General features: G+C 42.7%; 1 protein-coding gene across 4 annotated transcripts in view; it reads right to left on the reverse strand.

The window, feature by feature from the left end:
• The window catches only part of CLTCL1 (clathrin heavy chain like 1), a 55,234-nt gene extending 36,148 nt beyond the window's left edge, over window positions 1–19,086 (reverse strand). For all 4 annotated transcript variants that reach the window (XM_056859918.1, XM_056859917.1, XM_056859920.1 and 1 more), the window contains exons 1-5: window positions 19,032–19,086; window positions 8,310–8,517; window positions 2,820–3,088; window positions 1,956–2,117; window positions 1,351–1,464 (exon numbers count right to left, since the gene is read on the reverse strand). In XM_056859918.1, the coding sequence (XP_056715896.1) occupies window positions 1,351–1,464; window positions 1,956–2,117; window positions 2,820–3,088; window positions 8,310–8,517; window positions 19,032–19,073 (795 nt within the window). In that variant the 5' untranslated portion in view covers window positions 19,074–19,086. The remainder of the gene's footprint in view (window positions 1–1,350; window positions 1,465–1,955; window positions 2,118–2,819; window positions 3,089–8,309; window positions 8,518–19,031) is intronic.
• Between the last annotated feature and the right edge of the window lie 2,999 nt (window positions 19,087–22,085).

A 22,085-nucleotide genomic window follows, 5' to 3' on the forward strand; every position in this document is an offset into this window, starting at 1 on the left:
AGTTAGCCATGAGTCTGGCAAAATGCCATATAAATTAATAGATTAAAAAAGTTTGGCAAGAACTGGTGCCCACCAGTTAATAAACTCCTTAAAAACGTCTGCAGAGAGACCATCAGGGCCAGGGGCTTTACAAGATTTCAAACTGATTATTAAGTCAATAATTTCCTCCTCACTAATGGGAGGCCATCTGGGGATGTGAGGGGGTATAATTGTTTCAGGAGAAAGTGCATCATTGCTAAATGCATTTAAAAGATTGGAAAAATGGTCCACCCAAATTTGAGGGGCTATATCAGCTTCAGACAGGAAAAAGCTTCTAACTTCTAAACCATTTTTTAACTTAGGGGTCACTGTAGCATACCAAAAAAATTTAATAGTTAGGAAAGCAGATACAATATCAAGTTGGCCTCCACCAAAAACAAAACTTCATTTGATTACAGAGATGCTATTCTAGAGTTATAGAAGTTAAGTTTTCATCTTGGCAGGTACAATCAGACTGCAACACATGCAGGAGCTGGATGGATGTGTTGATTCTAGGTCTGTTCCAGATATACTACAAGACAAATGCTTATTTTGTCAAGAACTGACTGCCGCAGAAGTACCAGCTGGATCTCACCACAATTTCACTCTTCAGAGCAGAAGGCAAGAACACATTCAGCTTTACGATAGCAGTGAACAGGTATAATAAATTCACATGCCTCTTGAACCAGCTGAGGCTAGCTTAAGAACATAAGAAAAGCCATACTGGATCAGACCAAGATCCATCAAGTCAAGCTTTCTGTTCACACAGTAGCCAAACAGGTGCCTCCAGGAAGCCCACAAACAAGGCGACTGAGGCAGCATTATCCTGCCTGTGTTCCACAGCACCTAAGATAATAGGCATGCTCCTCTGATCCTGGAGAGAGTAGGTATGATTCATGACTAGAATCCATAAATAGGCCTATCCTCCATGAACATGCCCACTCCCCTCTTAAAGCCTTCGAAGATGGCAGTCATCACCACATCCTGGGGCAGGAAGTTCCACAATTTAACTGTCCCTGCACTATAATTTGAGGGCTGGCGCACTAGACCAGAACCTATTTTTTTCCAACAGATTTTGGCTCCCCACCATGTGCACTTATTAGCACTGACTGACTGTATCAGCCTCAGTATACAGAGGTCTACCGTCAGTATTTTGAGGATCCTGTAGTACTATCCACACTCAGACAGCAAAGAAGCAATATCATGCAATTATTAACAATCCATACAAGTTGGACAGCTCATCAGAAGCATCACGCTCATTACATTAAAACTTTATTACGGTCCACAACCTGCACAAAAATAGGTACAGGGAATAAACATCACACTCATTACCTGCATCGCTACTGGGAAGTCTGTCTGAGCCTCAGGAGGGAAAAATACATCAACGGCTTTCTTGACAAAGGGCTGGTTTCCAGCAGCAGGCTGGCCTACTTCAATTATATGAAGCTGTAAAGACAACCAGAGGTTTTAAGGTCAACTGTATACATATCTTTCTGCTTCAAACTTCTAGTTTTTGCATTTAAGAAAAGACTGTTCCCATACATCTTTGATTTCCCCTAATAGAAAACTTGGAATTCTTAGCTGTGCATTTTGTTTAAAAGTTTAATGTTGTTTTATAGTCTGTTTCAAAAATGTGGTACATATCAAGTTATGGTATTTCAAGTTCACTGCTGCAGGTCATCCAAGTCAAAGGCTCTTCAGCATTCACTGTCGCATCTTAAAACCATCACTAGGAATTTCATCTCAAACCCTGACACAGAGCTTTTTGGGATAATTCACAAGGGTCTGCATTGTCTAAGTAATGCAAACTCTTAGTATTGCCGCAAAGTTTGAGAACGTTCTCTCATTTGTTAACAATCTCAATTAGCTGAATGAAAGCAACTGTTAACATCAAAAAAAAAAAAAAGGAGGGAGAAAGTCAGCATTAAGATTTTTACCTTGCCTCCTGCAGGGCTTCGCACAGCAAAACAGAAGAGAGTAGATGGCTTGGCATTTCCTTCAATTTTGAACTCTGCAAATGCTGCTGCATGGCCCTCAATGGGTTGGGAAACTTTTCTGTCCACTGAATATAGCTGCATGGCACCAACCACACGATTTTGCTAATGAAAACAAGGGGCCACGTACATTAAGTGGACAAGAGCTTTACCAATGCCAGGAGAGTCAGAAACCCTTTACCCCTCCAAGGGACTTCTGTTACTAACTCAACAGAACAGATTCAGATCCATGCCATATATCCTCGCGTATCTGAACTAGTAAGAAAGCAGAACGTATTGCTTATATGTTCAGTAAACCACAGTTCCACTTACCAGCCATGACCAAGAAACATTCGTTTCATCTTACAAGAAGAGGATGAGGCTGGTGACTCCTCCCCGACCCCGTTTATTATTATAGTATTTACTTTATTTATATACCGCCTTTCCCCTGAACACATGAAGCTGCCTTCTACTGAATCAGACCCTCAGTCCATCAAAGTCAGTCCGGCTCTCCAGGGTCTCAGGCAGGGGTCTCTCGCATCACCTACCTGCCTAGGCCCTTTAACGGGAGATGCCAGGGATTGAAACTGGGACCTTCTGCACACCAAGCAGAGGCTCTACCACTGAGCCATGGCCTCTCCCCAAAAGGGACCCAGAGCAGCTTACATCGATCTCTCCTCTATTTTATCCTAACAAACCTGCAAGGTAAGCGAAGCTGAAAGAGTGCGACTGGCCCACGGTCACCCAGCAAGTTTCCACAACAGAGCGGTGAGTCAGACTTGTGTCTCCCAGATCCAACTACCAACACCACACTGGATCATTTCTTACCTGAGCAGAGATTCCTATGAGGAGTAGCCACTTCTGATTTTCATCTGTTCTGTAGTTGATTATTTGGCAGCCTGCAAGACTGGCATGTCTGTCAAACATCTTTTGAGGGAGCGACTCTCCCTCCATGCTCCAGTGATAGACTGCAGTCTCTGTCACTAAGGCAACTGTATTCACAGATATCCACTTCCAGAAGATCACTTCCTCTGCCATTGTGTGGGCTTTCATTTTACTTTTCATCTCAATGTTAAAGATCTGAAGTGTCTTTCCCGCTAGTATACAAGATACAGAAACAAGGAGAAATCACAGAACTCCGGAATATTAAGCAATAGCTACTCCCACAGCTTATGTTTTGTGTTATAAGAGCTAAAACAAAAGCAGTGTTTTAGAATTGTTTTCTAGGACTATAGTTAAAGCAAGAGCCCATACTACACATGCAGTGTAAGAGGTAGCAGAACCCTGATGTGGTAGAGTGGACAGTACTATCATACTGTTAACGTTATCCCACCTGAAAAACCCACACATACTCACAACAGGGTTTTTTTGAAAGAGAAAACTAGCTCAAAGAAAAGCTTGAATGTTTTCAAAGCTGACCCCCCCTCCCCTCATCTGCAAAATTGGCCTCTTTAGACCATTCGACAGCCTCAGGATTCTACCATCTCATTCTACTGAATGTGTAGCTCCAGCAAATTGAAAGCAGTAGGGCGTAGAGTATAGCAGTTGTCAGATTGCTAAGGTTTGATGTTCAGAGAAAGCAAGTTAACCCACAGCTGTATTCAATGGACTTGAAACTCTTGTCACCAACATGTGAAGTGCCAACTTTTGATTTAGTATAAAAAGTTCTTGAAATGGGAGAGCAAATGGTTTCCATGCTTCTATCTGGTGATGCTTATGCATCATTTTCAGTCTTTCAAAAGTTAAGCTACTCTTTAAAAAAGAAAGGGATATTCTGGCTTCACGGCATTATATTTTGGCTTCACGGCATTATAAAGAGAGATTCTAAAGGGTTAGCAGACATGGAGATGTCTAGTGAAGAGGGTGTTAAGCATTAGCTGGGAAGAATTTATGACACCCCCCCCCCGCCACACCCTTATCATTGCTTCATAGTAGGAAGCAAGATTTGGAACAGATGAGGCTAGATATTTCTGCTAAATAGATCAAAGAAGGCCCTAGTCTGTGACACCAGTCACAGTTAGACATCACTGATAAGTTTTCAATTCATGTTCTACCCTGCCTTAAAATTAAAGTTATTCTGGGACATTCTCCACAAACTTGAGGTGGGTTCTAAACAAGCTATTTCTAGGACAATCTACTGCCCTATGTGCCTTTGTTGCTCAAACAAAAAAGGTTTTTTTCTAATGCTATAACCAGTATGCCTTTCACCCCCATTCTTCGCATATGGCAAGTAATCTGGAATATGACTATTCATCCAGAATTGAACTATATGGCTTCACTTGCTTCACTGCTATGTGAAATGAGGTCGTTTGTGTTGTTACCACTGTTGTAATTTAAAACAGCTTAAGAATTTATATACCCAACATTTACAGCCCTTTCCTGAAGGGGGTGGTAGATAGGTGGCAACCAGGAGCAGCGCAGCCGCACCACCTCCACCGAGGTGGGGCTATACCAGCTATTTTGCTGGCATAGCAACGCTGCAGCATAGAGGGGCATTCCCAGGCCAAAAGGGGTTTGGAAGCTGACTAATGTCAGCTCCGCCTTTGGGAATGCCCCAGGAATGCCTCCAACGCTGGTGTGGGCACCCGCTTCCGGGATTTTGCTGCCCGCACAGCAGCGCCAGCAGCCAAGACCCACGCTGCTGTGCCGCTCCGTGACACCGGTGTAAGTGCCCCCGCATTGGTATCTTTGCCACTTTATCATAGCAAAATGTGGAATGGGTGCCAGCATGGGGTTCCGCCAGCTCCCATGATGCTTCGCCCCCCCACCAAGATTGAACAGTAAATCTACATGTATCTGACATAGTAGGCTCTGGTCCATGAAAGCCTATGCTACAGTAAAAGCTTGTCTTTAATGTGCCACAAGATCACCATTTGTTTTTGCTGCAACTGATTAACATGGCCAAGACACTGGTATTTCTTTTCCTACCAACTGGTGAAGTCCAGGTATAGCTAGCTCTTTGCAACATGCAATGAACTGGATTGTTGCAGAGCAATCTTAAACTGAAAACTTTGACCAAAAGCCTTCAAGGCAAGCTCAAACCCTTCTGGCAATTAATTAGCTGTTCTAATCTGCAAACTCCTACTTTGCATACTACACTGATACTTGAATTTTTTTAAGTGGTTCCAGAAGATTGCCATCTGCAGGATCTAGAAACCTTCTGTGCGCTTCAAAACCTTGCAATGGTAGTATTCAAGGCTGGATAGTAGTCAAGCTGGATAAGGGACACTTTCAGCCCCCAAAGAAAAAAAATTAACTTATTTGACTGACCCCTCAGTATTATTCAGGATAGCTATCCTAGAATTGTCTGCAGTCAGAAGCAAAGTGATTTGAGTACACTGCCACTACTTTTTACTAGTCCATTCTGAATAGCAGCTTTTGTTGTTCTAAAAAGGAAGTAAACCCGGCTAACCCAATTGAACTATGCTTCATCTGGGAGGAGAACAGATTAGTCATTCTTTTCTCTAGAAGCAAAAGTGGCCTGGATCCAGGAAGGGGCAAAAGGAGAAATGAAGCGCTATTCATCTTGATACACAACAACAAAAAATACCAAGAATCAAGCTAGAAGTAATCGATGGCTGCCAAGAAGATCAAGATCAAAGTGCTTGCATTTCCTAGAGTTTTCACCTCATATCAAAGCCACTGATCTTCCTGTGCAGCTAAACGTGCCCTTTTTATGTGTAGTGCCCCTGTCAGGCTAGCTCGCTCTCATCCTCTGTTTTTGACCTCAGTGTCCACAGTCAGCTTCAAGCCCCTAAACTGGAGGCTTCAGACTTTTATTCCTTTGGAACAACAATATTATATCACATTAGCAGGCAGAGGCAAGCACCATTCCCGCATGGAACAGCATTATCTTTGAAGATGGATGGGTATGAATAATGATGCTGAGTCCCTACTACTGCAACAATGCCAAGGAGGAGGCTGAAATTTCCAAGATGAGGATGCATTAAAACCTGGCTCATGTTTTATTATCAGGTCAGATGACGTCATCTTATTTTGTAGCCTCTTTAACTGATTCCTTAGTACAGAGTTGTATTACTGGGATGGGACTTGCCAAGAACAGTTACCGTAGCAGCTCAAACAAGCAGACTCACGTCTGCCTAGAAAGCTCTAAAAAATTTGGGGAAAGAGCAACATGCAACAGCTTTACCCCAATCGTAACAGTAACATCCCTCACTGCAGATTAGGTCATATACTGTCATCCCCACAGAAAACTTACCCACAATAGAGGATCAGTACAAAGCAGCATGAATTACACAACTTAATTATGTCTCTTATCGTAAGAGGCAGAAATCTGCTCTCTATTCAGATGCCTTTAAAAAACTGCAGGCCTGAATAGTATGTCAGATTCTGGGAGAAGAGGCTTTGAACACTTTATACTTGTGCAAGAGTAGAGCATGAAATTGCATTTTTGCATTCCCATGCTTTGCATATGGAAATGTCTTCCAGAGTGTGCCACATTCCCCATTCTGTTCAACAAAGATTACTAGAAGTGGTACAGAACAAAAAACAAGATACATAGATACAAGGACAAGAATGCTTTGATCACTGTGGGAATGCCACATGCAATCCAGAAATGCAATCTGTATGCATACACACAGCTTAGAGAAGCACTTTGTTTCTCAGGAACTAGTATTGTAGGTTCATTGATCAAACAAACCACACTACGTTTTCAGGGAAATCACAATATGCAAAAGGATTTTTCTGCAATCCCCACTGTCCACCACAGAAAGCTTAGAATACAGCACTCAAGTGTCAAAGAAACATAAGTTTGTCTACATAGCTGCTGGAAGCTATGTTTTTGTGCAGGCTGCAGTTCCGCTACCAACATTGGATAAGTACATTAAGAGGTACTGTCAGGCCAGTCTCTTATCTCCTTTTCAAGTAGCAAATAGAAAAGCATATGGTAATGCTACAGCAACTCTTACAGATTAGTGGTTCCCCCTCTCAATGTTGCCATTCTACATTACTTGCATCTCTGTGGTTAGCATGATCACAGCATAGCAACAAAATAGTGTTAGATTTTAGTTAGTTTAGTTGTAGCCCTGGATATAATTGTTTCTTGGCCAATAGCTTGACTCATAGGGGTCCAAGATAGGGCTTAGAAGATTTTAATAGCATACAGACTGAGTCTTGGGTCTGAATTATCATTCCTGTTATTCACTGCATGCTATATGCGCAGAGGCGGTTCAAAAGAGTTTACTGCCTCCAATATTGTTTTTAGCAAGCCTGAGCATATGCCTCAGGCTTCTGATGGTACATTCCCAATAAAAAAGTTAAGAGATAAACGGCATCGTGGACCCCTACAAGTATTGTCATAGACTGTGGGGACAAGTACCACATTTAGGATCAAATCAGTGACCAGCACACAAGACACCATGCTAGCAGAGGTCTCTCATAAAAGTATTGCAACTTGTTTTTGTCGATTAACTGTACCCTGATGGGACTGCTTGTGGCCATCTCTTGGTACAGTTTTACCCACCACAAGTCAAACAATAGAGAAAAAGTAGCTTTGTTCTCCAAACTTAAAAAAAATTACAGCATCTAGACCCCAATTAACTCCGTAATGAATTGCCAGATTGTTTTTTTAAATTCAGTACTTTTTATGAGATTAGACCATTCCATACTATTAAACATGAAATGTGTCAGGACAAGTTAACTCACCATCTGTTTTAAGACAAGAATGCAGGAAGGAAAGTACATGGTCAGTGACAGTGACACCATTTTAATACTAGACACTAAAGTGCTTTTGCTCAAACAGGGACATTTTTAGCTGCTGCTCAGGGAGCATCAGAAAAACCAAAGTCCCAGAATCTTGAAGACAAGCTGCAACAGAAACTTTACATTTCAGTTTTACTTCGCTAGAAACTTGCAACTGAATCTAAACTTAGTTTTGCGATTTGTATTCACAGGGTGCGATTTAACTGGCAGATGTAACTGTTGACAAATACTGCCCTGTAACAGCAGTAAGTGCTGTCTGAGCTGGAAAAGTCACTTGGGAGTTTTGGAATTGTCTAGCCCAGCTAATTTATTCCATATAGATACATTTTACAGACCAGATTGCACACTAGCTGCATCATCTTAACACTAATTTTCAATAGTTTTCTTTGGAAAGCTTGCTTAATATAGGATTTGACAAGCTAGCTCCTTCTCAGTAAAATAATAGGCACCATTCCTAACGTGCCAATTTTTTGACAATTGTGCTTTATCTATTGGATGTCAATTAAGTTTGCAGCACAGCTGCATTACAGTTGTACTGCATTTTCTGCAGTTCACCTTTCGTCCCAGGTAAATACCAAAACAGTAAATTTAACTTACCTTTTAGAGCAATTACTTTAGAAGCTGGATTCATGATGGCACTTTCTGCAGAGATTGGGCGCCTGATAGGAGTCGTTGGATCGCTCATATCTATGATCACAACCTGCGCTTGCTCTCCGACTTTTTCACGGATGCAGATGAATTTGTCAGATTCCATTGTTAAGGTACTGAATCCAACGTTTGCTGGATTGATTCCAAGATTTTGAAGCTAAACAGGAGATAACTAGTTAATATTTGAATAGGTTATCTTGCCCACAGAAGATAGCACCTCCTAAATATTCAAATTAAAATATTTACAGCATTTTGGGAAATGGGGCACTTTTTTACCATAACCCAGTTAGAAGGCTCAGAACCTCAGACGTTATGCAACTGTCCAACTGCCATATTGATAGTATAAGCTTCTTGGTAACTATTTTAAAAACAGCCACATTTATGTGTTTTTATATTTACATACAAAGCCTCTTTATTAGAGAGTGAGATTCAGTTTACAAGACCAGAAGAACTGAGATAATCGCTATGTAGCAGAATTGTACAAGACAAACAGTAAACACACTAGAAGGGATGTAATTCTTGTTTTGTGGGTCGCACACTCCATTAGACTCTGGAGATGCGAAGGCCTGGAGAAAAGCTAGAAAAATCAAGGAAGAACTGTTATCTCCTTTCATTTTAAGAAGGCATTTCAATTTTTGCAGAGGAACAACTATACGTTCTGGGAACAACAAAAAATTCCTGTGACATATTCTCTTGTGGAATGAGTGAAATGCTTTTTAAGACTGGGTTTAACTCATAATAAATCTTCACATCACAATGTATGGCATTAAAGAATGGTAATTTCCACTACTCTGTTCTTTGATTCCACACCTTCCACAGATGTCCATGACAGCGTCTGATTATTTAATCAAAGTGCATTGTCAGTAGGTTGTCATATGTCTCCCATCATTTCAGTTATTTAAGTTGCAGTTCTCGCCCAAAGAAGTACATCAAAAATCCATTCCTACTGATTAAATGACGATCCCACATCCACCTTAACCCTATACTCCCATCCAATTCATGAATGCCTTATAGAGCAAACTTGTACCATCTCAAGTTGCTGTACACTGTAAGAGCATCTAGCAATTTTGTACTTATGCAGTGACATTTGCACTCCCTATTTGCCTTGCAAAGCAAATAATGGGGCTTAACGCACGGCCAATTTGTCTCGCTTTTGTGCCTTAATAGTAGCGAATCTCCGTGGTCCACACGCACGACCGTCCAAGGGCTGCGCATCGGACCCACCTTAGTCGCGAATTAAGGCAAAAAAACCCGGGTTAATCAATCCCTGGTTTATAGCGATCTTTTCGGTGCTAATCCGCTACTTTTTTTTTATTCCGCTACATTACCGGAACGCCGACGTGCGTGTAATTACTCGGCTAGCTCACTACTAATGCCCCTTACCGGTCTCCTCCGTCCCGCCCCCTTCCCTGCGCGAGCAATTGTCGCTTCCCGTCCCCCGTCCCGCCCCCTTTCCTGTGCGAGCAATTGCCGCTTCCGGTCTCCCGTCCCGCCTTTTTTTAATTGACAGGTTGAGACGATGGTATACCGGAACGCTGGTGTTCCAAGAAAAAAAAAAGAGGGAGAATCGCCCTTTGATTGGATAACTCCTCAGCCAATCCTTGGGTGATGTCACTCCCCTGCTATCCCGCATTGCGAACTATCCCACATTATATGGTTGGTTCAAACGCACGGGGAGCCTCCAGCAGCTACTTGTTTCAGACTTAATGTGGGATAGGCTGGCGTCATGCGTTTGATTATCCAGACTTAAATATTGTGGGATTAAATATTGTGGGATTATTGTGAGATAACAGAGGAGCGAACCAGGAACATTCTGCCCATGCGTTAATGCCCAATAACATCAGGTCAAACAAGAATAGGAGGAGTTCAAGAACGCAGATTTCTGACATATAACTCGCATAAGCGAAATCAGAAGTGTCTGAAGTATTTGAAACCAAAGCAAACCAGAAGTCAGTTCAATTAGGGATTGAGAATTTCATATGGTAGAAGGTGCAGAGAACTAACAAATAGACAAATATTCAAACCATCAAGAACAGTTCACTCTTGTTCAAACTACTATTTTACCTTCTGGAGCTTAGATATTTTGCGACCAAATAACATGGGTTTAGCCAAACACTAGAATTATTTGATATCAAACCAATGGCTTGCTTTCACAAGACTTCCACAGTTTAATCACAATTACTATGCAAGCCATAGCTGAGGGTCTATACAACAGAACCAAGAATATCAATTTGTTTATCTAGGTCTTTGGTAGTTGCCATCTTCATTGCTATTATTTCCTGCTTAGCTAACTGTTTAATAGTTAAAGATCTACTATTGGCTTCAAATGTTATTTTATTGTTTCTACTTGCCTTAAGAGTTATGTTGTGAAGTTTAATAATCTGTGTTATCTTTTTGTTGATGGCCTACATGCATTTCTATAAGAATCATACTGTCACTTTATTTGCCAACAGAAAATTCCTCCATCGTGTTTTTCTTTCCCCCCCCTTTTTTTAATATATTTTTTATTGCATTGGAGGTCATTTTACATCTCCATACCTTTATAATTACAGTTTACACTTTCCTTCTTCCAATACAAATTTCCCCCTTCCCCCCCTTTCCCTCCCCCCACGGACCAATCCATAATATCATATTTTCATATTTTCAGCCATGAGCATAGCCTTTTTAGTTTTACTAAAGTCTCTTCGTTGGCTTCTCCTCTTTTCACCCAATTAATGTATGGGTTCCACTTAGTCTTCAGTTCCATTTCTTCTGTTTCTCCCATCGTCTGTTGTTTTAAGTATCCCAATACATCTGTTTGCACATATTCGAACACATAATTATTCCACCTGTCCATAGTCCACTTTGTTTTATCTTTCCATCCAAAAGCTATAACTGCGTGAGCCGCTAATATCATCGCTTTAAACATCTCTTGTTCACTCTTTTCTACCTTCTCACAACCCATTATTCCCATAAACATCAGGTCTACAGTTACTTGAAGTCTAATCTTAAACAATTCTCTAATTTTACTAAGTATTTTGTTCCAAAATTCTATTACCCTTGGGCACTCCCACCACAAATGTGAGAACCACCCCTCTTTTGCGTTACAATGCCAACAATTCGGTCTCATTCCTTTAATCATATGTGCTATTTGGGCCGGTGTTCTGTACCACTTCAGCATTATTTTCCTTTCCAACTCTTTATATCTATCCATCTTCAACATTGTAATACCCTTCATCATTTTATTCACCATTTGTGTTGATATTGTGGTTTCTTTTGCCCATTTTGCCTGAATTATTCTAATCATAAATTCTTTATCTCTTATCATCATTCTGTATATTTTCCTTGCTAATCCTTTTCTAATATATGCTTCACTCTTTATTAACTCTTCCAATTCATTGTCCTCTCTTTTCATACATTCTCCCCATCTTCCTTGTTTTACTGCTTCATATAGTCCCCTCAGTCCCAGCCAATGTCTTTGGCCCACTTCATCTAATACTCTCTGAAGAGGTTTCAAATTTCCTTGGTGATCTAATATGTCCTTCACTCTATAATAACCCTTATTTTTCATTTTTAACCCTAAGTTACCATCTATGACACTTTCTTTTACGCAGACTATTGGGGTCCATCTTGATTGTTTGTTCATCCATTTCATTTTCCATTTCTTCCAAACACTCAATACTGCCCGTCTCAGGCCCATCGTGCTTTTCTGTCCCTTCTGTAAGTATTCTCAGGAGAAAGATTACCAGGAACAAGCACCTTACTAGCGAACTATAAGAGTGCAACAGGTGAGCTGGGATACACAACACATGCCCCCATTCTTATAACCACACTCCATAATTACAAGAAAAGTTTTAAAATATGGGCAGAAACCACCATCAGGGCTGCCACTGTCCATCCTGGGGCACAGATATTTCTTGCAGAGAGTGGAGGAAGAGAAGAATTCACTATCCAATGTTCTGTTGTTAAATTTAAGATCTAATGAACTGGGGGGAACATTCAGGGTTTTAAGAAGCTCCTTCTTTCAACTTGTCCTGCTCACACACACCCCTGGTGAAAATAAAATCCAAGATTTTACACACATCCTGTCAAAAGGTAGCAAATGACAAACAGGAATTAACTCCAACATTAGGAGTTAGCTGATGGCCATTAGGCCAAGGGTCTCACTGCATATATGCCTGAGATCTGTATTTTTTATATATGGCAAATATTGTTTTTGGTTTTTCTGCCGTCAAGTCACATCTCAACTATGGCGATCCCCGGTGGGGTTTTCAAGACAAGAGATGTTCAGAGGTGATTTGCCATTGCCTGCCTCTGCATCACGACCCTGCTATTCCTTGAAGGTCTCCCATTCAAATACTTGCCAGGGTCGACCCTGCTTAGCTTCTGAGACCTGACGAGATCAAGCTGGCCTGGGCTATCCAGGTCAGGGCATGGCAAATATACCTATAATAAATAAAGCTGGCCTGATCTAGAGTGCTGTTTTTATGTCCTAGGTTATTATGGCCAGTGAACATGATAGCTGCATGTTGATTCAAAAAAAAAAAAAAAAACCCCAAAGTGAAAATACAGAAATTTATGGCAAAATCAAATTAAAATGAAAGGAGCTGATGTCTAGAAGGCACCCATGCAACATTTCAGGAACGCTGATCAGCCGGTAAGAAGTCTTTCCAGCTCTGTGGAAAGAAGCAGGTTCATCCAAATATTAGATGGATAACTTGAGGAGAAGCTAGGCCTTGCATATCATGGGCCACAGAGGAGGCTGAATAAATCCGACCACAGATGAACATATGAGCAGTCATCCCAGTTTTTTGGGGGAGGGGACAGAGAATGAAAAGAAAGAAGAACACTCTTAAATTGTGCTCTGTAGCATTAAGCAAGATGAGAAGTTACAGCTTTGCCATATTTCTGTGCCGTTCAGTTGTGGCAATGTTCCACTCTTACATCAATAGGCTCTGTTTGCTGCAGCTACACGCTGTTCTCAGGAGGCATGGATGGAAATGCTTCGTAATAGGAATTAAAATAGCATCTAAAATAAATGCTATATTCCTACTTCGGACTTTTCACAGACTAATATTTCACTCAGAGTACCATGCAGGCAAAACGTGGAAGAACTTTAAAAAATCTGAACAATAAACTTGCACAAACAACGGAAGTGTTCGAGAGTCCCTGTTTGGTGCACCTTTTGCATCATTGCATTTGAAGCGGCGGACTCTAATCTGGAGCCCGGTTTGATTCTCCACTCTTCCACATAAGTGGCGGACGCTAACCTGGTGAACTGGATTTGTTTCCCCACTATTACACATGAAGCCAGCTGGATGACCTTGGGCTAGCCACACTCTCTCAGCCCCACCTACCTCACAGGGTGTCTGTTGTGGGGAAGGGAAGGTGATTGTAAGCCGGTTTGATTCTTCCTTAAGTGGGAGAGAAAGTCGGCATATAAAAAACCAACTCTTCATCTTCTTCTTCATTTTAAGTCCCATTCACAAGAATCAAGGCATCTCATTTGTTTATCTACAACAGTTAGGACTACTCAAACTGACTACATGAAAGGAAAGAAACTCATATCCCAAATAATACATGTTTTCTACACAAAGAGCTGGAGCAATCCACCATTGCTCCTTCCTTCAATCGCAGGAGATAAAGATCTTTTCTGTACATGATGGTGCCTGGTGCAACAGCAAATCTAAAGGCTATTTTTTGAAATATGGAAAAACTGAAGCCCTGCAGGGCGACAAGAACTGAAACATACTTGAATTCCTTTAATCTAACCAAATGCACTGGACAAGTTTTTTTTAATAGCATTCCTTCCTTCCTCCCATCTGAAGAGTCCTTCTCCTAGATAGCTATATACAGTACTCCACTGATATTCTAATATCAGACTTGCAGGGAGGAGGGAGTTTAAAGTAATCCCCAATGAAAGTTAGGAAGAAAGATTGCTGTAATCATTCTCATCTCATGACAAACTTGTAAACACTACCATGTTTCTTCCAGCCACTAACTGACAGGGCAATCCTAAATACACGTTTCTGGGAGTAAGACCCTATGAATAGACTCAAGTAGACCTGTTTAGGATTGCTCTTAATCCATTACCCTTCTTTAAAAATTCCAACCAATATTTTTAATGTGCTCTACAACTTTAACATGCTACTCCCATGAGTTGGGTGTTACATGGTGCTGGACTAAGACCTGAGGAACCTGGATTCAGATTCCCACCCAGCCATACAGGTCACTAGGGGACTTTCAGCCCATAACCCTCAGCCTACCCAATCTGATTAAATCTCGGAAGTTAAGCAGGGTCGGCCCTGATTAGTATTTGAATGGGAGACCACCAAGGAAGTCCAGGGTTGCAATACAGAGGAAATCAATAGCAAACCATCTCTGAATGTCTCTTGCCTTGAAAAACCCATGGGGTCACCATAAGTCTGCTGTGATTTGATGGCAAAAAAACCCCTACTTTATAGGGTTGTTGAAGGATATGGAACTGAACTATGTATATCACACTAAGCTCCTTGAAAGAAGAGTGAGACAAATGTCAGGATAGGCAACAGTATTTGTTCCACTTTGGGGTGAGTTTTTTTTGGGGGGGGGGCTTGACTTCTGATAGGTTGTTTTTTGTTGAGATTTGTTCTCCACTCTGCTGTTGGTGAAATCATATGTCAGCAGTTACTTGCTGCTATGATTTCTTAGCTGTGATTTTTAATTGCCTAATCAAATTTTAATGGTGCTTATTTACTGCCTGTAATATAGGCAAAGGCATGCAAGTTCGTGTTCATTTAAGGAACACATTCCAAGCTCTGGTTCTTTACCACATTTTTAAAATCTGTTTCTGAGCAGAGATTTCAGCAAAGCTTAAGCATGATGACCATTTTGTAGTGGAAATTTTAACTGGCTATCAAATCCAGGTTACTGGTTCCCATGAACTTATGTACACAGGAACCAAAGAAAACCGTATTATAGCAGGCCTTTTTAATATCACAGTTTCAGCACAACTGAGAGAATAGTTCCTACAGAGAAAGCAACAAATAGTTTCGTTCAGATAATGACTCACAATTCCTGCAGTCTATTCATGAAGAACGTGTGTCCACATATTTGTTTATGAGGAATAGTGACGTTAAACACATAAGATGCTTTGTGTCAAGGTCATTTTGCATCAACAGCTGTAAGAACACATAAGGATATGCTCTTAAGTCAGGTAATTTCACTGGTAGGGTACCTGACCTGCCCATCAGAACCTGTATAAGCAAATCTAGTAGGTACCAGCAGCACACACCTAAGTTATTATTCATACCAGGCTTTCAAAGACAAATGTTTGATAAACTATCATCAAATACAGTTTTTAATGACGCAATCAGAACACTGGATTCCAATTTGATTTTCTTGGAAAACAGGAGTGGGAGCCAAACTTCCATGATCAGTGGAAATCAAATACTAAAGTCTCATTATTTGTTCACCGAAGTCATTTACTGACTATCGACTTGATCTTTAAAAGGAGCAGTGGGCTGAATCCAGCAAACCACAAGCAGAGCAAAGCTTACGGAATGGGTCTTTGCCACTTCTCCCTTTTTCTGAAGCTCACTGAGCCCCCCAGAATTCTGCACTAAGGAGGTCAGAGAACTTTCACAATCATGGGGTGCTACAGTGGAAAGAAAGCAGCTATAATTGCTCTTCTATTGCACTGACTGAAGTGCTCTTTCTGCCAGAAAAACACACTGGCTGATACAATCCACTATGCAGACTTCCCAAAGGCAAATACTATAGCATTAGAAGCATCCAACTCATTGCTTGGGATTCCCTCTTGTACCCACATCCGGCTAAGAGAACAGGCACTCCATAGATAGTCTGACGAAGCAGAAACCACCTATTTAAATATTGCTGTTTAGAACAGGACATCTTTTGCATTCATAAACCTGGTACTTTATTGTCAAGCTCAAGTTGTTCTCATTCTATCCTTTCTCTACTGTATTATGGCTCTTGTTAACCACTTGACACCATATTGCTGCCTCATGAAGAATGGCTTCTACGTTAAAAATAAATGTTCAGTCTCAACAGTTTAATGTTATTTCCAGATTTAATAACAGAATAAGCAGCTCCATAGGAGCCACCATCTCAAGTCAAGAGTTCTTCAGACATGACCACAACATTAACACAATACACAGCTGCCTATCAAGTTGGGTTTTATCAGTTCAAGGTGCAGCCAAACTACTTACTTATTGACGTCATTTACAGCCCACTTTTCTCCACAATGGGGACCCAAAGCAGGTTACATCTTTCTCTTCTTCTCCATTTTATCCTCATAACAACCCTATGAGGTAGGTTAGGCTGAGAGTGTGGTTGGCCCAACGTCACCCAGTAAGATTCCATGGCAGAGTGCAATTTGAATCTTGTCTCCCAGATCATAATCTACTCTAACCACTACGCCACACTGCCTCTCAACAGTTCCTTTCCAGAAACCGCTTGGGAGAACAGCTGGAGGAATACTCATTCAATTTAATATACTGGTTCAGAGGCTAAATTTCCTTTCACCTCTGCCTTAGATGTTGTACATTACTAGGTGCTTCTCCAGTATCCTTCCCAACTCCTCAAAAATCCAAGGTAGACCTCCACTTTAAGTCCTACAATCAGGCTGTACAGGAACAGAAACAAGTCCTGTATATAGTTCATACTATTTGCCTTTCTACAGCATTAAGTGCTGTCTTCCTGCATCACATTAAATTATTGCAAGCAGCTGAATGTTTAAGAATTTATATTTAAAACAGTTACAGTTCAACAATTATACTGTATTCCTTCGTAGTAATGAAATTTCTGACACTGATTGGTCAGAGTGCTCAGTTCATCACAGAAATAAGCCCACAGTCCAGTTGTCAATTTGGGTTGAACCTAAACCTCAAGCAGGGACAGATCAAGGACTAAAAGGTGCAGAGACCAAGAGAAACTAGGAGAAAGGAGGCTGAAGGAACATTCAAAACAGGACAGCCTGGAATAATTTTTTTAAAAGTTTTCAAAACAGCTATCCAATGTCATCTCCATCGGGTTTAACAATCAAATGTAAAGTTCACCAATGCAGGAACTCAATCAGTAGGAGTCTAATTTCTCTTTTCAGTTCAAGTATGAGCCTTAGCTTAGCTATATACATTCAAACTGATCTAGTACAGTCCTAGTCACAGGCAGGAATGCTATCCTACTTATCCCACCAGAAGATACCAACAAATGTACTCTTTTTGCAGTCATCCAGCAATCATAAGCTAAACTTCTGAAAAACTAGGTCTGTAAAACAAACTGGGTACGGTCACACGGCAGATCCTTCAGATTATCTTGCTAGGGAATGCTAACATATTTGAACGAGACCATAAAAATGTAAAAATTCCAACACTGAACAGGAAACAAAACACATGGTGACATCAGACACTTCACATTTGGAAATGGAGGCCTCCGACACAGCAAGGGAGGTGCAGAGCTTAGAGTGTTTGCCAAGCCGACTTCCTGTCGTCTAATTCATTTATAGAATTCCTTCAATTGCTACTTTAAACTGCCTTTTCTTAAGGCAGCGTTCTCCGTAAACCCAGTCTGCAGGCATCTCTCCCCAACCCTTATCAAAGCTCTTGTGGCGTTACAGTTTACACTGTGATTCACAGGGGCCACAGCCCTTTTAATTTGTTAGTGCTACCAAATACTTCTGCCAGAGGAGCAGAAGTAAAAAGGAAGGCAAGATAGAGATCTGCATGTTTCAGACCAAATTTATCCGTTCCTTTCCAAATCCTTCTCAGTCTGTGTTTCAATCTGCGGGATTTGAGAGGTTCCTAAAAACCACCAGGAGTTTTAGAGGTTGCTGACGGGCGAAAACATCTCTGGGGGCAAAGCTGTGAGCCATTACTGCCCAAACCCCACAATTATGTCCTGAACGTGTCCTTCACTGCACCCCATATTCCTCATAGCCTGGTAATGCAGCCAGAGAGCTCAATGCCTTGCCTCTCCACTCCACACACATACAAAAAGGAGGAGAGTCAGTCATTCAAGGGGCCAGTGACTCTGCACAAATACCCGCAAAGGCAGCAATCCCAAGTCGGAAGCCCTTAGCAAAACGCAAATAAAGAAGGGGGGGGGGAATCCAGTCCCGACATCAGGTGCAGCAGGAGTTAGATTATTCCCCCAACAGAGAAATAAGGAATTTATCTGAAATAGGCAACTGTGCACATTTTTAAAACTAGAATAAGGGAGTGGGGGGGGGGGGTAAAGAAACCCCCACGTTCAATGAAAAGCCATATTTTCCCCCTTAATTCCTATTGGGGGGGATAGAAGAAAGGCTAGGGGCGAAACTGAAAAACCTCCTTCGCCCCACCCCCCAAATAGAGGGGAACCCCCATAGACAGAGAAGGGAGCCTCTCATCCAACCTCCCTTAATTCAACCTCCCCCCACCCCCATAACTGGCATCACTGCCTTTCTCGGGGGTGGGACTGAGGGGCGTAATAACACACGTCCCCTTCCTCGTGGGGGAAGCCCCCACCCCCACAGTAGGCCGCAGCCGCTTTCCCCCCCCCCCATCCTTTCAACGCTCAACACTGAAATAGGGGTGGGTAGGTGGGGAAGACGATATGAAAAAGGGGACACACTCCCACCACTCCAGCTTTTCGCCAGGAAGCCCCCCCACCCAGAAAGCCCCTCTCCTCCCCCACCCCCCAGCAGCTGCTCACCTGAAAATGCTCCTGGAACCGTATAGGGAGTATTTGAGCCATGGTGGAGGCAGAGCAGCCCCCTCCTTGGGCGAGGGGCACGAAAAGAGGGGGGGAAGGGGGTCCAGGGGGAGGTGTTAAGGGTAGGGGGGGAGCGCGGAGGGTCTGGCGGCAGAAAGGAAGCCGCGGCTGTTGCCCCCCCTCACACACACGCGCGCGCGCAAGGGGAGGGGGGCGGAGGCGGCGGTTCGCAGGGAGAGTGGCCACTGCGCAGGCGCAGACGGTTTCCCCCCCCCACACCCTCTCCTCCTCCTCTCAGGGCTTCTGCTCCATCGGCTCCGGCTCCCTTTTCTGTCTCATCTCCCGGACCCCATCACTCTACGGTGGAGATCACTCCGCCCTTCAGACGGGAGGGGGGAGAAAAAAAAGAGGCAGGGTCTTCTGACAAATAGTCCCTTGCCCGAGTCAATGTTTTTTTTTTTTTTTTAATTATTATTCTTAGAACTATATTCTTCAGACGTTTTTTCGAGGGGATTTGATAGGGACAGGGCTGGCGGGGGAAAAGCATCTCTCCCGGGATTTTTCCCCCAAGCCTGTCGCTGAGGAACGTTGACAACGCTCGTGTGTTCTTCCGCTGCAGAATCTGGGATCTGGGCCTGCCACACGTGGTCACGTGACCTCTCCTCCTCCTCCTCCTCCTCCTCCTCCTCCTCCTCCTCTCACGCCCCCAATTCTTCTCATCCTCTGCCCCATAGATGTAGATCTCCTTAATTGGGGTGGGAGCTTTGGCTTGCTGCTCCTTCTGGCCCACGAAAGAAGTATTTACCTTTAAATGTTACAACACTTGCCTCCAGTGTATCAACCCCCCCCCTCCTCCTATGCTCTTCTCCTCAATGACACAATCTACAGAAGGCTTCTTGGGTCACAGACTAGGGTTGCCAACAAGCCTGGATAAAAAAAAAAATGCCATGCCTTTTTAAAACCGGTTTAATGTGCAGAGATGGGCAGCTGAAGCTTTTCCTAGCGTGGATGTAAATGACATCACCTGGTAAAAAAAGGGCAAGAGTCCAGTAGCACCTTAAAAGACTTAACAAAAATGTTTTCTGGTAGGGTGAGCCACAGCTCACTTCTTCAGATACAGCTTAGAATGTGGATCCATCTGTCTTTAAGCAGAGGAAAGTGAATTCAGACAAGCATTAGTCTGAATTGAACAAGCCACTGTGAATTATCACCTGGTAAAGAACATTCCATTGAGCCTCTGTTTAAGGGATGGGACATTTTCTTCTTCAGGCAGCTGGCAACCCTATTAGAGACCCACCTTTTTATTTATAAGAGCGTAAGAAAGGCCCTGCTGGATCAGACCAAGGCCCGTCAAGTCCAGCAGCCTTTTCACACAATGGCCAACCAGGTGCCTCCAGGAAGCCCTCAAAAGAGACGACTGCAGCAGCATTGTGCTGCCTGTGTTCCACAGCACCTAATATGATGGCCATGCTCCTCTTGTTTGGCATGTTTGTTTGTTTTAACTCAGGCAGCTCTGAAAAATACCATGCACATTAAGAGCCTCCTGTGAATTACAAGAAGTTGCGGCATAAGGAGCATGCTAGCATGTCATTCTAGAGTACGCAAAGAGGTGCACCCTTGTGTGAAGAGTGGGGAGACCTGGGTTCAAATTGCCACTCAGCATACTAGGCCAATCGTTCAGCTCATCCTCCCTCACAGGGTTGATGTGAGGGTCAAGAGAGAGGGGGGGGAAACTCCATGTATGCTGCCCTGAGAGACTTGGGGGGAAAGTAGTATTTAAAAGTGTCAGAAATTAGCACCTTAAAGGCTACGATCTGATGTATGCTTACTTGGATGCAAATTCCATTATTCTCTGTGGGACTTACTTATGAGTAAACATGCACTGTGGCCTGCTAGGGTTGCCAGCTCCAGGTTCCTGGAGATTTTTGGGGGTGGACCCCAAGGAGGGGGCAGGGTTTGGGAAGGGACTTCAGTGCAGTATAATGCCATAGAAGCCGCCTTCCAAAGCACCCATTTTCTCAAGGTGAACTGATCTCTGGCCTGGAGTTGTAATAGCGAGAGATTGCCAGCTCCCACCTGGAGGTTGGCAACCTTAGGCCTGTCAGATTTTGGTGGTGCCCTTTCCTCAGATACATTTGACTGTGTAGTAGCTCGCTACAGTCTTAGGCAGGAAAAACGTCTTTCCCAAAACCAGCTACAACATGATATCTTTTTAATTGAGAATGAACCTGGGACCTTCTGCTCTACCATGCAGCATCTCCTTGCAACAACAGTTCATGTTTAATATAAATAGTAGACTCCGTGGAAGTTTCTGCTGCAGTAAATTTGTTACTCTTTATTAGGGTTGCCAGGTCCCTCTTCGCCACCTGCGGGAGGTTTTGGGGGCGGAGCCTGAGGAGGGTGGGGTTTGGGGAGGGGAGGGATTTCAATGCCATAGAGTCCAAGTGTCCATAGGGTTGCAACCTTACCAGCTTTTAAGCACTGCTGTTCCCCTCCTTGTCAGTGTGGTTAGGAAAGAAGGCATATATGCACCTGGAGTGCAAGGAGATACACTTTGCATGCAAATAGTTCCTGGTTCAATTCATTATATCTCTGGTAGCCACTGCCAATCAAGAGTAGGCACGACAGGGTTAGCTAGACCATTGGCAGGTTCGTATTTGCTTTGGGCGTGCATACCTGAGATCACCTAGTGCAAACAAGTTTCACAGGCAAATATTAATGCAATGCATTTTGAACTGCAACAGTATGTAGCTAGCTGCATAAAGCCAAGCAAAATAACATAGAAAAAATCCATTCAAACTACTGCTGACTTTTCTATTTCCAAGGGAGAGATGCCAGTATGTCTCCATCCCAGTAGGCTTTGGTTCAACCTGAAGATCTTCTTTGTACCCATAATAGGGTGGTAGAGAGGGACCTGGCAACCCTATCATGACACCTGAATTCAATGTTTTATAGGTCTATTACTAAAAAGGTGGCCACAAGCGTTTACACATTGCCCTGCTCATTTTTTTTAAAGGACTAAATTAAGTGGGTATTAATCGGATGGGGTACAGA

The sequence above is a fragment of the Euleptes europaea genome, chromosome 13 (genome assembly GCF_029931775.1).
Source record: "Euleptes europaea isolate rEulEur1 chromosome 13, rEulEur1.hap1, whole genome shotgun sequence".
NCBI lineage: Eukaryota > Metazoa > Chordata > Lepidosauria > Squamata > Sphaerodactylidae > Euleptes > Euleptes europaea.